Below are 17,756 nucleotides of genomic sequence, written 5' to 3'. Positions count from 1 at the left end.
GTGTTATAACTTTTACTAAATACTACAAGTAAAAGTACATTACTGTACTTTTAGCAGCTGTTATTTTTTTCAAATAGCGTGCTATTGATTAGGGATTGGACGATACACTTAAACTCACCTTGATTTGCCAGGGTCACGAAACGACACGTCACAATATGATATCAGTAAATTAAATAAATATGTAACTTATTTTTGTTTCAGTTTCACATGCAAATGCAGTACAGATGACAGTATAAAGCAGCCACAAAAGGCAATGTCATCTCACATTTTGTGGATTTTGGACCGTGAATGATTGTTATCTTGAGCAAGTGAAATACTTTTCCCCAAAAAAGAAGCTGTTTAAAGCCAAACACTGTGGGAAAGCCATTATTTCTAAAGTAAAAACGAATAACAAATGATCCCTATAGCACTTGTTGCATTTTGTTCATATTGACTAATCCGAATAGTGGTGGCCGCCATTACTGGGGTGTTAACACACCTCAGTAGCAGCCCAGCGTCAGTCAATGTAAACAGTAACGTTAGCTGTTGCTAGGGTTGCCAACTCACTGGGAAAAAAAAAAAAAGGGGGGGGACACCTCATTGGTGGAGCCGGCCTGATAACTGTCACCTTTTGTTTTTTTTTTTGTATGTGAAAAGTGTTTATTTTATTATTATCATTATTTTATAAATACAGTAAATGTCATATTATTTTTACTCAAACCTGAATTTGGTGCATATTTGAGTGGTATAAGCACATTAAAAAACTATTATTGGCAATGTATCTTTAATACTTTTTAAAAAGTGCAAACATTAACTGAGGTGCATTCAAAGTCCCCTAAGTAATAACAGTTTTACAAATGATCACTGCAAATATAATGTGAAAATGCAAACGAAATTGATAAGACACAAATATATATTACAAATAGTCAAAATAAAGAACACAAAAAGAACAAGAAAACAAAGGATCATCATTTTTTGAAAAAGCTTTTTACTAAAGCTTTAATCAAACTTCTTATCTCCCACACTATTTCATCTACCGATATCTTAATGACAACCCACCGTGCCTCGACCAATGAGATGTGTGGGATTGTCATTGTTCTGTCAGCTCATTGGTCAGAAAATAGGAGAGGCGGGGGTATGCGTTGAAAAGCATCATACCAGTATCCGTTCGTTCTACTAATAAAACACTATTTTCGATTTTCATAACAGTACAGGACAGAGCGCGTCCCTTGTAAGCTTAATACGGGATGTATACTTCTGATTCTGAATACGCGACGATTCCATTTTGCAATTGACGGTTGGCAACTCTAGCATCTACGGGGGAACACCCCAGCAATGGCGGATGGTTTACTTCCGGTCGGTTTGCTCGGATTAGTCAATAGTAACACAAGCCCATTCATATCATTTTCCTAAATAAATAGCCATAGAATTTTCAACACTGTTGGCCTCTTGGGCTTCAAGACCACTTGATAGCATCATATAGCAAATGAACCACCATGAAGCTTTGCACTATTTGGCTGCAAAGCTTCAAAAAGCTTCATTTGACCATCACTGCTCATTGCAATCTCTCACTTCCATGGAAGAGACAGACAACCTGTGCTGCCACCTGCTGTCATCACTGCAGCACTAAAGTTGTAAATAAATTTCAAACTTCATGTTCTGTGCTGATTTTTCTTCAGTTACTGTTCCAGTTGTCTCATTAATTGCTACATATGGTATTTAGTTTGTTGTTATGTAATCATTTTAATTTCGTTTTAGAACTGAGTTGAAATGACCTTTGATTTGATGACCTGCTATTACTTCATTGATTTTGAAGTAGGTGGAAGCCAGTTCATCTACTTACACTATTGGTGGGGAATGACCCTGTGTCATGAACGCCCAAATTGACTGGTGACTACTCAACGTACAACTGCTAGGTCAGTAAATTGATTTGACTATATTTCTGGGCAATGTTGCTCTATTCACATGGCCATGTATCTAGTTTATATACAGTGGGGCAAATAAGTATTTAGTCAAACACCAATTGTGCAAGTTCTCCTAGTTGAAAAGATTAGAGAGGCCTGTAATTGTCAACATGGGTAAACCTCAACCATGAGAGACAGAATGTGTGAAAAAAAAAAAAAAAAACAGAGAATCACATTGTTTGATTTTTAAATAATTTATTTCCAAATTAGAGTGGAAAATAAGTATTTGGTCACCTACAAACAAGCAAGATTTCTGGCTGTTAAAGAGGTCTGATTTCTTCTAACCAGGTCTAACTAGGTCTAACGAGGATCCACTCGTTACCTGTATTAATGGCACCTGTTTTAACACATTATCGGTATAAACGACACCTATCCAAAATCTCAGTCAGTCACACTCCAAACTCCACTATTGCCAAGACCAAAGAGCTGCCGAAGGACACCAGAGACAAAATTGTAGACCTGCACCAGGCTGGGAAGACAATCTGCAATAAGTAAAACACTTGGTGTAAAGAAATCAACTGTGGGAGCAATTATTAGAAAATGGAAGACATACAAGACCACTGATAATCTCCCTCGATCTGGGGCTCCATGCAAGAGCTCACCCCGTGGCGTCAAAATGCTAACAAGAACGGTGAGCAAAAATCCCAGAACCACACAGGGGGACCTAGTGAATGACCTACAGAGAGCTGGGACCACAGTAACAAAGGCTACTAACAGTAACACAATGCGCCGCCAGGGACTCAAATCCTGCACTACCAGACGTGTGCCCCTGCTGAAGAAAGTACACCTCCATGCCCGTTTGCAGTTCGCTAGAGAGCATTTGGATGATCCAGAAGAGGAATGGGAGAATGTGTTATGGTCAGATGAAACTAAAATAGAACTTTTTGGTAGAAACACAGGTTCTCATGTTTGGAGGAGAAAGAATACTGAATTGCATCCGAAGAACACCATGCCAACTGTGAAGCATGGGGGTGGAAACATCATGCTTTGGGGCTTTTTTTCTGCAAAGGGACCAGGACGACTGATCTGTGTAAAGGAAAGAATGAATGGGGCCATGTATCGAGAAATTTTGAGTGAAAATCTCCTTCCATCAGCAAGGGCATTGAAGATGAGACGTGGCTGGGTCTTTCAGCATGACAATGATCCCAAACACACAGCCAGGGCAACAAAGGAGTGGCTTGGTAAGAAGAATTTCAAGGTCCTGGAATGGCCTAGCCAGTCTCCAGATCCCATAGAAAATCTGTGGAGGGAGTTGAAAGTCCGTGTTGCCCAAGGACAGCCCCAAAACATCACTGCTCTAGAGGAGATCTGCATGGAGGAATGAGCCAAAATACCAGCAACAGTGTGTGAAAAGCTTGTAAAGAGTTACAGAAAACGTTTGGCCTCATTCTTGCCAACAAAGGGTACATAACAAAGTATTGAGATGAACTTTTGGTATTGACCAAATACTTATTTTCCACCATGATTTGCAAACAAATCCTTTAAAAATCAAACAATATTATTTTCTATTCCCCCCCCATATTCTGTCTCTCATGGTTGAGGTTTACCCATGTTGACAATTACAGGCCTCTGCAATATTTTCAAGTGGGAGAACTTGCACAATTAGTGGTTGAATAAATACTTATTTGCCCCACTGCATATGTATCGCAGCAGTGTTGTTTTCGTCAACAATGACGATAACAAAAATATTTTGTCTACAAGCCATTTTTTCATGATGTCGATGTGACGAGCTAAAAACATTGCTTGGGAGACTAGAATATAACGAGATGAAAACAACACTGTATCACTGTACCCATTCTTTCAAATGATATTTTGTCCAAAATCTAGTATTGGTACCATACTGTTACCGTTAAAAGCCAAGCAATTATAAAGCGATATTTTTGAGGTTGTCATACCTCCTCTTGAAAGAGATTCTGCCGATTCCGGAGGGATCGCAGCTTAGTCTGCTTCTCCTCATGTTCCAGCTCCTCCTCGGGAGGGCGAAAGTAGAAAATAAGATCCTGCAAGGACAGGATAACGCCCTCCAGAGGAAGCGACACAGGCCCCGGCGATTTGTTTTTCCCGCTCAGAGAGTCCAAACCCCTAAGAAGGCAAATGAAATTTAGATTCTTGAGTCAAATCAAGCCTAATATATTTCTCATACTTGATGAACTGCCTGAAGAGACCCATGGTGCTATAAATCATACGAGCGGCTTGAGACTCCTCTGTCTGGGAGCGGGACACAGTGAGGGCGTCATCCATATGGCCTTCTTGGTGCAGGATGACCTGGAAGTTAAAACGACATCATTCAATAAGCAATACTTTTTGGTATCAAATGTGTTGTCAAAGAAGCACACCTTCCTCTTCATCATTCCAAGACGAGCAGCTTTGGCGTCCAGCGCGGCGTACGTGAGCCACAGGCCTGTGGAAACGTGTTGTACGAAGCACATGGACTCTCCGTACTTAATTTCCGGGATGCCCATCCCTTCTACATCTCGCTTGTGAGCCACGTCCACCTTCTCCTGCTCGGAGGTGGGAAAAAAGCGGGAAAAGACATTGAACAAAGAGGTAAGGTACTCAAAGAATTTAAAATTTGGGACTTTGAAGTGAAATTTCAGGATGAAATTCCAAAGTGTGAAAAAAAATCATGTCAGACCTTTGACGCACGGAAGCAGAAAGCAGACATTTTGGTGTTAGCTTTGTCCGAGTCCACTACCAACAAGCCCTTTTCCTCATCCAGACCCAGGTAACGCCCTGTGGTGATATGGCGGATGCGGAATGCTTGCCCCCACTTAAAATGGCTGCCACTCCAACTGTGGGAAGTGGACGATAAACATGATGTCTTTTTAGAATAAAACAAATGAAGTTGTGACTTACAATTATCAACTACATCATCAACGACATCATCTGTTTATCTGTTATTACCTGATGCGCAAAGGCTCCAACCTCCACAAGGAACGAGCCTGGCTGCAAACGGCACCGCCTTCATAGTGAGCCATTCTGGTGAACCCAATGCACATATACAATAGTAAGGAAATGATAGAAAATAAAGATAACACTATGATAGAAAATAAAGATAACACTATGACTAAACAGTTGTTGCATTTCAAAGCTTAAAACTAGCAAAAAAAATACCCTCTTGTTTTTTGAGTGGTAGCTTATTAAACAATGCAGCTTCAAGACTGAATGAATGGAATATTTATTGTCATCATCATCAGTATAATTGACAATCATTGACAATTACAAAATGTGATATAATTTGCCCGAAGGAATGTTCGAAGAAGAATTTTTGTACCCTTCAGTCTGAGGGTACAACAGTGTCAACCCGTACCCGTCGGCGTCTGAATGAAAAGGGACTCTATGGTAGGATACCTAGGTAGACCCCACTTCTGATCCAGAAGCATAAAAAAGCCAGGTGGGACTTTACCAAAACTTTCCTGAGGAAGAATGTTCTCTGCTCAGATGAGACAAAAGTAGAGCTTTTTGGGAGAAAAAATCAACATAGAGTTTACAGGGGAAAAAAACGAGGCCTTCAAAGAAAAGAACACTGTCCCCACAGTCAAACATGGCGGAGGTTCCCTTATGTTTTGGGGTTGCTTTGCTTCCTCTGGCACTGGACTGCTTGACCGTGTGCATGGCATTATGAAGTCTGAAGACTACCAACAATTTTTGCAGCATAATGTAGGGCCCAGTGTGCGAAAGCTGGGTCTCCACAGAGGTCATGGGCCTTCCAGCAGGACAATGACCCAAAACACACTTCAAAAAGCACTAGAAAATGCTTTGAGAGAAAGCACTGGAGACTTCTACAGTGGCCAGATCTGAATCCCATAGAACACCTGTGGAGGGATTTGAAAATGGCAGTTTGGAGATGGCACCCTTCAAATCTCAGAGACCAGGAGCAGTTGGCCAAAGAAGAATGGTCTAAAATTCCTGTAGAGCATTGTAAGAATCTCACTGATGGATACCGAAAGCGGTTGTTCGCGATTATTTTGTCTAAAGGTTGTGCTACCAAGTGTTAGGCTGAGGGTGCTAATACTTTTGTCTGGCTCATTTTTGGAGTTTTGTGTAAAATGATAATGATTTAACTTTTTTTTCATTCTCTTTTATGTTTTTTTCTTTGCAAGTAAATGAATGAAGATATTACTACCAAAGCATTTGTAATTGCAATCATTTTCTGGGAGAAACTGAGCATTATCTGACAGAATTGCAGGGGTGCCAGTACTTTTGGCCAGCAGTGTACACATTTTTACAGGCTATCAGGCATCATGTTTGGTTTAATCATTTGGTTGCTCAGAGCATCATAGTGACATGTAGTTTACAGGAGCAAAATGTGAATTAAAGGGGTAAAATCTGTGCTTGCACTCGTGCTTCTTTTTTCTTTATTCGCAACCAATTATTTTTACGCGCAAATGCAAGCAAAAAGCTTGCACGATATAGCCCTGTTATATCACTCAAGTAGGTACCTAATTAATTCAGTTTTGACTACAATTATTTTTATATTATAATAATAATTTAAAAAATCAATTTTCACAAACAAATGTTTCATTTGTGAGGACTCAGGAGAAGGAGGAAATGCGGGGATGCGATGCGTGGTTGCTTTTTGTGTGATCACGTTTGTGACGATGCCGGTGCATATATGCGTAATGATAACAAATTAAAGCCTGTCTTTTGTAACGAATTCTCCCAGTTAAACAAGACTGTAAGATGGATATTCAATAAAAATGTATATCTTTTATATTTGCGTGTCGGTTCTGACAGGCGGATAGTGGATTTGACATTTATTTTAATCTCATCGTGTTGGCAGAAAAAGAACGCACACTTTCTCAATGTTTAAATAGTCTACATATTTTTATGATCATTGTAAATGCATTTACTCAACGAAATAACGCTGGAAAAGTTTGTTAAATATATTTCTCGTATGAAACCAAAGCGCCACATTCGTTTTAGGGCTGTCAAAATGATCGCGTTAACGGGCGGTAATTCATTTTTTAAATTAATCACGTTAAAATACGCAATTAGATGCAATTAACACACATGCCCCGCTCAAACAGATTAAAATGACAGCACAGTGCAATGTTACTTGTGTTTTTTGGAGTTTTGTCGCCCTCTGCTGGCGCTTTGGTGCAACTGATTTTATGGGCTTCATCACCCATGAGCATTGTGTAATTATTGACATCAACAATGGTGGGCTACTAGTTTATTTTTTGTTTGAAAATTTTACAAATTTTATTAAAACGGAAATATTAAGAGGGGTTTTAATATAAAATTTCTATAACTTGTACTAACATTTATCTTTTAAGAACTACAATTCTTTCTATGCATGGATCACTTTAACAGAATGTTAATAATGTTAATGCCATCTTGTTGATTTATTGTTATAATAAACAAATACAGTACTTATGTACCGTATGTTGAATGTATATATCCATCTTGTGTCTTTTCATTCCAACAATAATTTACAGAAAAACATGGCATATTTTATAGATGGTTTGAATTGCGATTAATTAATTTTTAAGATGTAATTAACTCGATTTAAAATTTTAATCGTTTGACAGCTCTAATTCGTTTACATTCAGCGAAGCTGACACAGGTTTCCGTATAGCACCTTCAACAATGAATTTGAATCCTTTCCATATCCCACTCCGACCGCAGATATTTGCTTTTCAATTCCCCTGTCTTTAGTTTGTTTTTCACTCCTATAGCTGCGAAAAGGAAATACCAGGATGCTCGCGGAGGGCGCCGCAGGGCGCTGGGAGTGAAAGATTGAAAAGAGAGCCACTGTGTTCACGTGCGCAGGCATGCACAGCGCCTTGTCTGTTTTATCCAAATTATTTATTTTATTTAACATCCGTACATCGTTTTAGTATAAACATATGAATATATATTTTTAAAAAGTTAGCGAGAAGTCGGCCCGACCCGGCCGTAAATAATCACACATAAGTCGCTCCAGAGTATAAGACGCACCCTCTGCCAAACTGTGAAAATTTTTTTTGAGAAATATAGTCCGAAAAATACGGTGATTAAAACTTTGGACCAAAATGTATTTTGTGCCTTGCTCTTCTAACCTGCGCTTTTCCTCTCCTTCTTCTGGTGTGGCAATGGTCAGACACTCATCCATGTGACCGTGGAACAGCCGGAGCACGTGACCGCCCGTCAGGAATCCTGAAAATACAAGAACCAGGTCACACACTCACGTCTATCGAACAGTACGAAGTGATTTATTCCAATTTCTTTTGTGTTTGGAAGGGCTGTCAAAACTGTCGCGTTAACGGGCGGTAATTACTTTTTACTTTTTTAAATTAATCACGTTAAAATATTTGACGCAATTAACGCACATGCCCCGCGCAAACAGATTAAAATATTTTTGGTGTTTGGCGCCCTCTGTTGGCGTTTGGGTTCAACTGATTTTATGGGTTAGTACCATGAGTGAGCATGGTGTAATTATTGACATCAACAATAGCTAGCTACTAGTTTATTTTTTGTTTGAAAATTTTACAAATTTTAATAAAACGAAAACATTAAGAGGGGTTTTAATATAAAATTTTTATAACTTGTACTAACATTTATATCTTAAAGTGATCCTCTAACTTAAATACATGTAGGCTCTAATAAACCACAATTGTTCTCTCAAAAATATGTTGTTAGAAACACATAAAATGTTAAATCAATGGCAATATTTTATAATATTTAGTCCATATTTTGACCCTTAGTTGGCGCCATGGTTTGCAGGCTCGCAGTGATGACGTCATTGGGATCTTTCCAAATGTGTAGCAGGTTCAACAATTGCTTATTGCTGCCTAAACTCGCGAAGTAAAATGCCACAATGTGCTGCTTTTGGATGCAATTTCCAGTCAAATGGAAACAAGGGGAGTAAAGTGAGTGGTCAAGGTGGAATTATTATTTTTAGTAAATAAATGTGCATAAGTGGAAGCTTCTCCCCCTTTTTGGTCCCTGTATGCACGTATCCTACCCACCACGCGTTACAACTGGTGCCCGAACATTTTTCCTGGATCCTCAGTCAAGTAAGGGATCAGTCTATTTTCTGGATCCGACGGTCTCACCGCGTCTGCAATATTGGTTTCGGATCTGTTTTTTTTTTTTTTTTTTTTTGATTCGTCGGTCCCACAGCGGCTTTTCTGACCAGTCTATTTTGTGGAATCGACGGCTTGATTGCGGCTGCGACAGTGCCATGGGATCGGTTTAATTCCTGGATCTTCGAGTGAGTAAAAAACGCGGATTTGGATTACTATTGCTATCTTTTTTGTTGACAATTCTTCGTGGGAGTTTTCCCCAAATCATACTAAATAAATAAAGCACTATGGCACGCTACAGTGATGACAGTGACTCTGACGTGGACCTCACAACAATGTTGGAGTTCGTTAGGGAACGCGTGTTTGCGTACTGCTGAGCTCCCGAGTGAAGAGTGGTCAAGGTGGAAATATTATTTTTTGTCAATAAATGTGCATAGTGGAAGCTTCTCCCCTTTTTGGTACTTTTATACATGTATCCTAGCTACCACGCGTTACAATGCACAAGACATGGATTACACAAGGTGTGCTCTTTGGCCTGTACTGTATGTAAAGCACACGACAGCTCTGGGAGCTAACAATCTACATAATTATATTGAGATAAGTTTGAAAACGCAATATGCTTACCTTGAATATCTGCTAATAAAACCGGACAGCATACACTCTCACTCCCAACCGGAGTTCCCAACAGCACTCTCTCACATCTACAGTTTTTCCCAACTTTTGTCTTATCAGGTATTTGCTGCACGCATTTTTCCCTGAAGCTCGTCTTGTGAACGACCGACAGTGCTGTCCTGCTCTTCACTTTTCAGATCTGGTTCAAATAGGAAGGGTAGAACTGACGACATGTTGGGAAAGCTAACGAGTGACACGCTGGAATTTCAGAAACGGGACCGGTGACGTCACACACTGCGACGTAACAAGAATGGCGACCTATCACTTAAAATAATTTTACAAACTTTATTAAAACAAAAACTTTAAGAGGGCTTTTAATATCAAATTATTATAACTCATACTAACATTTATCTTTTAAAAATTACTTGTCTTAAAAATAGAGGATCCCTTTAAGAACTACACGTCTTTCTATCCATAAATCGCTTTAAGAGAATGTTAATAATGTTAATGCCATCTTGTTGATTTATTGTTATAATAAACAAATACAGTACTTATGTACCGTATGGTGAATGTATATATTGGTCTTGTGTCTTATCTTTCCATTCCAACAATAATTTACAGAAAAATATGACATATTTTATAGATCCTTTGAATTGTGATTAATTACGATTAATTAATTTTTAAGCTGTAATTAACTCGATTAAAAATTTTAATCGTTTGACAGCCCTAGTGTTTAGGTTTCGTACCTTCAGCTAGTTCACATCCTGAGCTAATAGGATTCATATTCCACAGAGTCTGCATGAAGGAGGCGTCCACCATCAGATCTCCACTGGCGTAGGACAAGTGCTATGGGAGGAAAATGATGGGTCAGTTTTGGGCAAAATAGTGATGAAAATAGTGCTTGGAGTATTCTTACCAGGTATCTCTCAGAGGACACGCTGACAAGGATGAGGTCGTCACCGACTCTGACCTTTTCACCTTCTGACCTCTGCTTGGAGGCAGGATGAATAGTCCACCAACACGCCTCGCCTGGAGGGACGAGAACACTGAGTCTCGGGGAGTTTTTAGCAACTAGCACAAAAAGCACAAAAGTTTACCAGTAGAATCTTCTTGCAACCCCACGTCGAAGGCCAGCTTGTCTGTGAGCGAGCGAGATGTGGTCAAACAGCTCAGGTACTGGAGAAAAAGTCTAAAGTCAGAATTTTTAACTTTGAAACAAACCTGCTGTTGAACTCACCATGCCTGAGTGGTTGTGCCTGAGGAGGATGGCGTGGCCGTACAACAAGGTGCGATGGCCGCCACCTTGCGACGACTGGCAAAGTACAAGAAACAACATTTAGAAATGAGTACAGCTATGCCTAGAGCTTAACAGAAGTGATTAAATTTCACTATTTTATTTCATTTTCAGAAGATTACTGTTTCTAAACCACTGTAATGTATCCGTGTTTATCCATCTATACAAGCAACATATGATGACAGGCAAAACAACGAATGTGCTGACACTATAAAGTTAAAGAGTAAATGAACCTATATACTTACCTTGTTGGCATTCATAAAACAATTATAGTTTTGATTTCAAATAAAATAAATACATTGAGGGACAGAAGTATTTGCACCCCTAATGATTTTGCAAGTTCACCCACTTAAAAAATACAGTGGGGCAAATAAGTATTTAGTCAACCACCAATTGTGCAAGTTCTCCTACTTGAAAAGATTAGAGAAGCCTGTAATTGTCAACATGGGTAAACCTCAACCATAAAAGAATGTGGGAAAAAAAAAAAAAGAAAATGACATTGTTTGATTTTTACAGAATTTTATTTCCAAATTACAGTGGAAAATAAGTATTTGGTCACCTACAAACAAGCAAGATTTCTGGATGTCAAAGAGGTTTAACTTCTTCTAACGAGGTCTAACGAGGTTCCACTCGTTACCTGTATTAATGGCACCTGTTTTAACTCATTATCGGTATAAAAGACACCTGTCCACAACCTCAGTCAGTCACACTCCAAACTCCACTATGGCCAAGACCAAAGAGCTGTCGAAGGACACCAGAGACAAAATCGTAGACCTGCACCAGACTGGGAAGACAATGTGCAATAGGTAAAATGCTTGGTGTAAAGAAATCAACTGTGGGAGCAATTATTAGAAAATGGAAGACATACAAGACCACTGATAATCTCCCTCGATCTGGGGCTCCATGCAAGATCTCACCCTGTGGCGTCAAAATGATAACAAGAACAGTGAGAAAAAAATCCCAGAACCACACGGGGGGATCTAGTGAATGACCTACAGAGAGATGGGACCACAGTAACAAAGGCTACTATCAGTAACACAATGCGCCGCCAGGGACTCAAATCCTGCACTGCCAGACGTTTCCCCCTGCTGAAGCCAGTACATGTCCAGGCCCGTCTGCGGTTCGCTAGAGAGCATTTGGATGAGCCAGAAGAGGACTGGGAGAATTTTTTGTGGTCAGATGAAACCAAAATAGAACTTTTTGGTAGAAACACAGGCTCTCGTGTTTGGAGCAGAAAGAATACTGAATTGCATCCGAAGAACACCATACCCACTGTGAAGCATGGGGTTGGAAACATCATGCTTTGGGACTATTTTTCTGCAGAGGGACTAGGACGACTGATCTGTGTAAAGGAAAGAATGAATGGGGCCATGTATTGAGAGATTTTGAGTGAAAATCTCCTTCCATCAGCAAGGGCATTGAAGATGAGACGTGGCTGGGTCTTTCAGCATGACAATGATCCCAAACACACAGCCAGGGCAACAAAGGAGTGGCTTCGTAAGAAGCATTTCAAGGTCCTGGAGTGGCCTAGCCAGTCTCCAGATCTCAACCCCATAGAAAATCTGTGGAGGGAGTTGAAAGTCCGTGTGGCCCAACGACAGCCCCAAAACCTCACTGCTCTAGAGGAGATCTGCATTGAGGAATGGGCCAGAATACCAGCAACAGTGTGTGAAAAGCTTGTGAAGAGAGACAGAAAACGTTTAGCCTCTGTTCTTGCCAACAAAGGGTACATAACAAAGTATTGAGATGAACTTTTGTTATTGACCAAATGCTTATTTTCCACCATGATTTGAAAATAAATTCTTTAAAAAAAATCAAACAATGTGACTTGCTGTTTTTTTGGTTTTTTTTTTCAATATTCTGTCTCTCATGATTGAGGTTTACCAATGTTGACAATTACAGGCCTCTCTAGTATTTTCAAGTGGGAGAACTTGCACAATTAGTGGTTGACTAAATACTTATTTGCCCCACTGTTTATATATATCAATAGTTTCTGTTGGCATTTTTTTTTTTGAATATCCATTATTTCAAGATTTTTTTGGTAATATATATTGACATTGTCCAATTGACATCACGTATTTTGGTCATTCATTTGTTTGGATAAAAATACTTTTTTAAATTTTTCAATACAAATGAGTTTATTTAAATCTTATTAGATCTTTTATGTATCTGGTATAACATAAAATATACATTTGTTTTGCACTAAGAATTATAAAACAGGAAAATACATTACAGTAAACAAAAAAACAATTTGGTCCAACCAACAGGGTGACGACAAATAGACTTTTATGCAGGGTCACGTATTCCTAATCCCCACCAGGCGGCACGAGGGGTTGCAGGTATGTCAAATACTAGTGCAACACTGTCAGCATTAGCGCTAACTTCCTCAGGACAGGTGGCGATGCTTGTCTTTTCCCGTGTGTGTGAGTGTGAGGAAATGTCTTGTTGCCCCTCTACTTCTGACAGAGGTGGGTGGGACACTCCACTGGGCCGCTTGCCATGCTATTCTCAAACCCCGGCTGGCCTTGTTAATCCTCATGTAGGATGCCCCACATGGAGCTAAAAGTGTAAATAGAGATCTTAGATTACATAAACCTCTATTTGATTTCTTATCTTTGTATTTTGATTGTGCAAAAGGCAACAGAGTGACAATGACTGTGCAAAAAAAAATTCATAAACGCTATTTAACTCAAAAACATGATCACTTAATGCCAGCCATCCCAGCTGAAATGGCTTCCACACATTAAAACAGAAATTATTTGCTTCTAAAATACAAATGCGTTGGAAACTACCACGAATGGGGACTTTCAACAAGACGGCATCATGGGAAATGTCAACAGACAGACAGATGTTCATAGACGTACCCATTTGTCCAAATCGACTGCCTGAAGGAGAGCGGGTCCACATATTATTTAGAGACCATAAGAAGTTAAATGCGGTAGAATAATAATAATGTGGTGCCAATATTTCATTAAATCACCAGAAAAACTGAACATAAAGATAGAAATAACCCATTTCCTCAATTATCTTTAAACAGGAGCATAGGTACAGTCATGGATGCAATTATTGGCACCCATGGATTTTTTTTCCAGAAAATACAGCATTTCTCACAGAAATTAATGCAATTATAAATGTTTTCAGTATGAATGTGCTTATATCTTGAATGTGCATTGGAAACACACAAAACAGCTGAGAAAAAAAATGCTAAAATTGACACAATTTTCGACAAAAACTTAAAAATACAATATTGTTGGCACCCTCACCTCAATATCTGTTTGCACATCATTTGGAAAAAATATAACAGAAAGCAATCGCTTCCTATAATCATCAACAAGTTTCATGCACCTCTCAGATGGAATTTTGGACCACTCTTGTTTTCCGAACTGTTCCAGGTCTCTCAGATTTGAAGGATGCCTTCTTGCAACAGCAATTTTGACATTTCTCCATAGGGGTTCACTGGGATTTTGATCTGGACTCATCAATGGCCAGAATTCTCCAGCGCTTTGTCTCCAAGCATTTTTTGGTGCTAATTGAGGTATGTTTTGGGTCATTGTCCTGTTGGATCACTCATGACCTCTGACGCAGACCCAGTTTTCTGACATTACATCCTACATTACGGCCCAAAACATTTTGATAGTCTCCAGATATCATGACTCCTTGCACACAGTCAAGGCACCCAGTGCCAGATGCAGCAAAGCAACCCCAAAACATCATTGAACCTCCACCATGTTTGACTATAGGCACTGGGTTCTTTTCTTTGTAGGGTTCATTCTTTTTTCTGGCACTGGTTGCCTTGACAGTGTCCAAGGAGTCATGAAATCTGGAGATTATCAGATTGTTTTGGGCCGCAATGTAGGGTGTAGTGTCAGAAAACTGGGTCTGCGTCAGAGGTCCTAGTTGTTCCAACAGGACAATGACCCATAAAATACATCAATTAGCACCAAGCAACCAAATGGTTGGAGACAAATCGCTGGAGAATTCTGAGGTGGCTATCAATGAGTGCAGATCTAAATTCCATTGAACACCGGAAAAATCTGAAAATTGCTTTTGCAAGAAGGCACAAATCTGAGAGACCTGGAACAAAATTCCATCTGAGAGGTGCACAAAACTTGCTTTCTGTTATTTCTTCCAAATGATGTGCAACCAAATATTGAGGTAAGGCTGCCAACAATACTGTCCAGCCTATTTTTCGAGTTTTTTTCTAAAATTTGTGTCGATTTCGGCTTTTTTTTCTTAGCTTTTTTGTGTTTTTCCAATGCACATCCAATAAATAATCACATTCATACTGAAAACATTTGTAATTGCAATAATTTCTGTGAGAAATGCTGTATATTTTCTAGAAAAATTCCATGGGTGCCAATAATTTCCTCCATGACTAAGTCATTTTGCTTTTCCACACTTTGATTTCCCTTTTCCTAACGAAGGAATTGGGGTGTTGCTTGGCCTTGTCCTCTGTCAGTATGTCATTAAAAAAAAAAAAAAAAAAAAAAAAGAAAAACATATACAGTATACAGTGGGGTAAATAAGTATTTAGTCAAACACTAATTGTGCAAGTTCTCCCACTTGAAAATATTAGTGAGGCCTGTAATTGTCAACATGGGCAAACCTCGACCATGAGAGACAGAATGTGGAAAGAAAAAAAAAATCACATTGTGTGATTTTTAAAGAATTTATTTGCAAAACATGGTGGAAAATACGTATTTGGTCAATACCAAAAGTTAATCTCAATACTTTGTTACGTACCCTTTGTTGGCAATAACGGAGGCCGAACGTTTTCTGTAACTCTTCACAAGCTTTTCACACACTGTTACTGGTATTTTGGCCCATTTCTCCATGCAGATCTCCTCTAGAGCAGTGAGGTTTTGGGGCTGTCGTTGGGCAACGCGGACTTTCAATTCCCTCCACAGATTTTCTATGGGGTTGAGATCTGGAGACTGGCTAAGCCACTCCAGGACCTTGAAATGCTTCTTACGAAGCCACTCCTTTGTTGCCCTGGCTGGGTGTTTGGGATCATTGTCATGCTGAAAGACCCAGCCACGTCTCATCTTCAATGCCCTTGCTGATGGAAGGAGATTTTGACTCAAAATCTCTCAATACATGGCCCCATTCATTCTTTCCTTTACCTAGATCAGTCATCCTGGTCCCTTTGCAGAAAAACAGCCCCAAAGCATGATGTTTCCACCCCCATGCTTCACAGTGGGTATGGTGTTCTTCGAATGCAATTCAGTATTCTTTCTCTTCCAAACACGAGAGCCTGTGTTTCTACCAAAAAGTTGGTTTTATCTAACCATAACACATTCTCCCAGTCCTCTTCTGGATCATCCAAATGCTCTCTAGTGAACCGCAGACGGGCCTGGACGTGTACTGGCTTCAGCAGGGGGACACGTCTGGCAGTGCAGGATTTGAGTCCCTGGCGGCGCATTGTGTTACTGATAGTAGCCTTTGTTACTGTGGTACCAGCTCTCTATCGGTCATTCACTAGGTCCCTCGTGTGGTTCTAGGATTTTTGCTCACCGTTGTTGTCATTTTGATGTCACGGGGTGAGATCTTACATGGAGCCCCAGATCGAGGGACATTATCACTGGTCTTGTATGTCTTCCATTTTCTAATAATTGCTCCCACACTTGATTCCTTTACACCAAGCGTTTTACCTATTGCAGATTCAGTCTTCCCAGCCTGGTGCAGGTCTACAATTTTGTCTCTGGTGTCCTTCGAGAGCTCTTTGGTCTTGGCCATAGTGGAGTTTGGAGTGTGACTGACTGAGCTTGTGGACAGGTGTCTTTTATACCGATAATGAGTTAAAACAGGTGCCATTAATACAGGTAACGGGTTTGAGCCTCGTTAGAAGAAGTTAGACCTCTTTGACAGCCGGAAATCTTACTTGTTTGTAGGTGACCAAATACTTATTTTCCACTCTAATTTGGAAATAAATTCTTTAAAAATCAAACAATGTTGATTTTCTGTTTTTTTCCCACATTCTGTCTCTCATTGTTGAGGTTTACCCATGTTGAAAATTAAAGGCCTCTCTAATCTTTTCAAGTAGGAGAACTTGCACAATTGGTGGTTGACGAAATACTTATTTGCCCCATTGTATTTGATAATTGATTACCGTAATTTCCCGAATATAACACACACTTTTTCCCCCAAAATCAACTTGTAAAATCATGGTGCGCATTATACACGGGTACAGGGATGGAGACAGAAATATATATATATAAAGACCGATTTTTCTTTTTTTATTGACACGGCCATGTTGTGTTAAAAACGTATGCGGCGATCCATTGCCGACCATTACAGTACAGGACGTCGCCATTTTGTTTCGGTAATACTTCACTCTGATTGTTGGAATGATTTCGTCCGTGTTAAAAAAATTTTTTTTCACTCTTCATAAAGCACTGAATTTCGTTTCTTGAACTCATTTGAGTCAATGTTTATTGCAACTCGGCAACTCGGACCATAACAAACGTAACACAATACAGACTTCCTGTGTCCGTCAACTATATCTGTCCCTTGGGATATTGAAACCCAAATAACAATAGTTCCTATTGTTACAGTCTAGTCAACAGCGATGCGCTCTTTCCGATTTCCGACATAAATCCTCACCTTTATTTTACCATATCAATCCATGGAAGAAACATTTATTCATCATGATGAAACGAGCAAGTTATACAGACGCCTTTAAAAGAAAAGTCACATCAGTTTTGTTTTCTCCTGGATTCTGGTAAGTTGGACAAGTTGTCAGATCATAATATTACCGTACATATTGTCAGTTTACGTTAATGTTTTGAACAATGTGCTATGCTTGTGCTGTGTTTCACCAGTCAGTAAAATGACATTTCTGTATCTGTACACGAGCTCTGTTTTCTTGTATTCTTCTATTTATTGGTGCTAAAATTA

General features: G+C 39.5%; 1 protein-coding gene across 5 annotated transcripts in view; it reads right to left on the bottom strand.

Moving 5' to 3' along the window:
* LOC130918015 (ryanodine receptor 1-like) overlaps nt 1–17,756 on the bottom strand; it is a 209,063-nt gene that overhangs the window by 145,848 nt on the left and 45,459 nt on the right. For 3 of the 5 annotated variants that reach the window (XM_057839859.1, XM_057839856.1, XM_057839860.1), the window contains exons 5-15: nt 13,724–13,744; nt 10,803–10,877; nt 10,663–10,741; nt 10,482–10,594; nt 10,312–10,411; nt 7,988–8,084; nt 4,848–4,922; nt 4,579–4,735; nt 4,280–4,444; nt 4,087–4,208; nt 3,839–4,025 (exon numbers count right to left, since the gene is read on the bottom strand). In XM_057839859.1, coding sequence (XP_057695842.1) covers nt 3,839–4,025; nt 4,087–4,208; nt 4,280–4,444; nt 4,579–4,735; nt 4,848–4,922; nt 7,988–8,084; nt 10,312–10,411; nt 10,482–10,594; nt 10,663–10,741; nt 10,803–10,877; nt 13,724–13,744 — 1,191 coding nt within the window. The remainder of the gene's footprint in view (nt 1–3,838; nt 4,026–4,086; nt 4,209–4,279; nt 4,445–4,578; nt 4,736–4,847; nt 4,923–7,987; nt 8,085–10,311; nt 10,412–10,481; nt 10,595–10,662; nt 10,742–10,802; nt 10,878–13,723; nt 13,745–17,756) is intronic. The other 2 variants (XM_057839861.1, XM_057839857.1) reach the window with 1 other exon arrangement.

Source organism: Corythoichthys intestinalis, chromosome 6 (genome assembly GCF_030265065.1).
Source record: "Corythoichthys intestinalis isolate RoL2023-P3 chromosome 6, ASM3026506v1, whole genome shotgun sequence".
NCBI classification, from domain to species: Eukaryota; Metazoa; Chordata; class Actinopteri; order Syngnathiformes; family Syngnathidae; genus Corythoichthys; species Corythoichthys intestinalis.
Note: the sequence above shows the minus strand (reverse complement) of the source record. Positions and strands in the feature narration are given on the sequence as shown.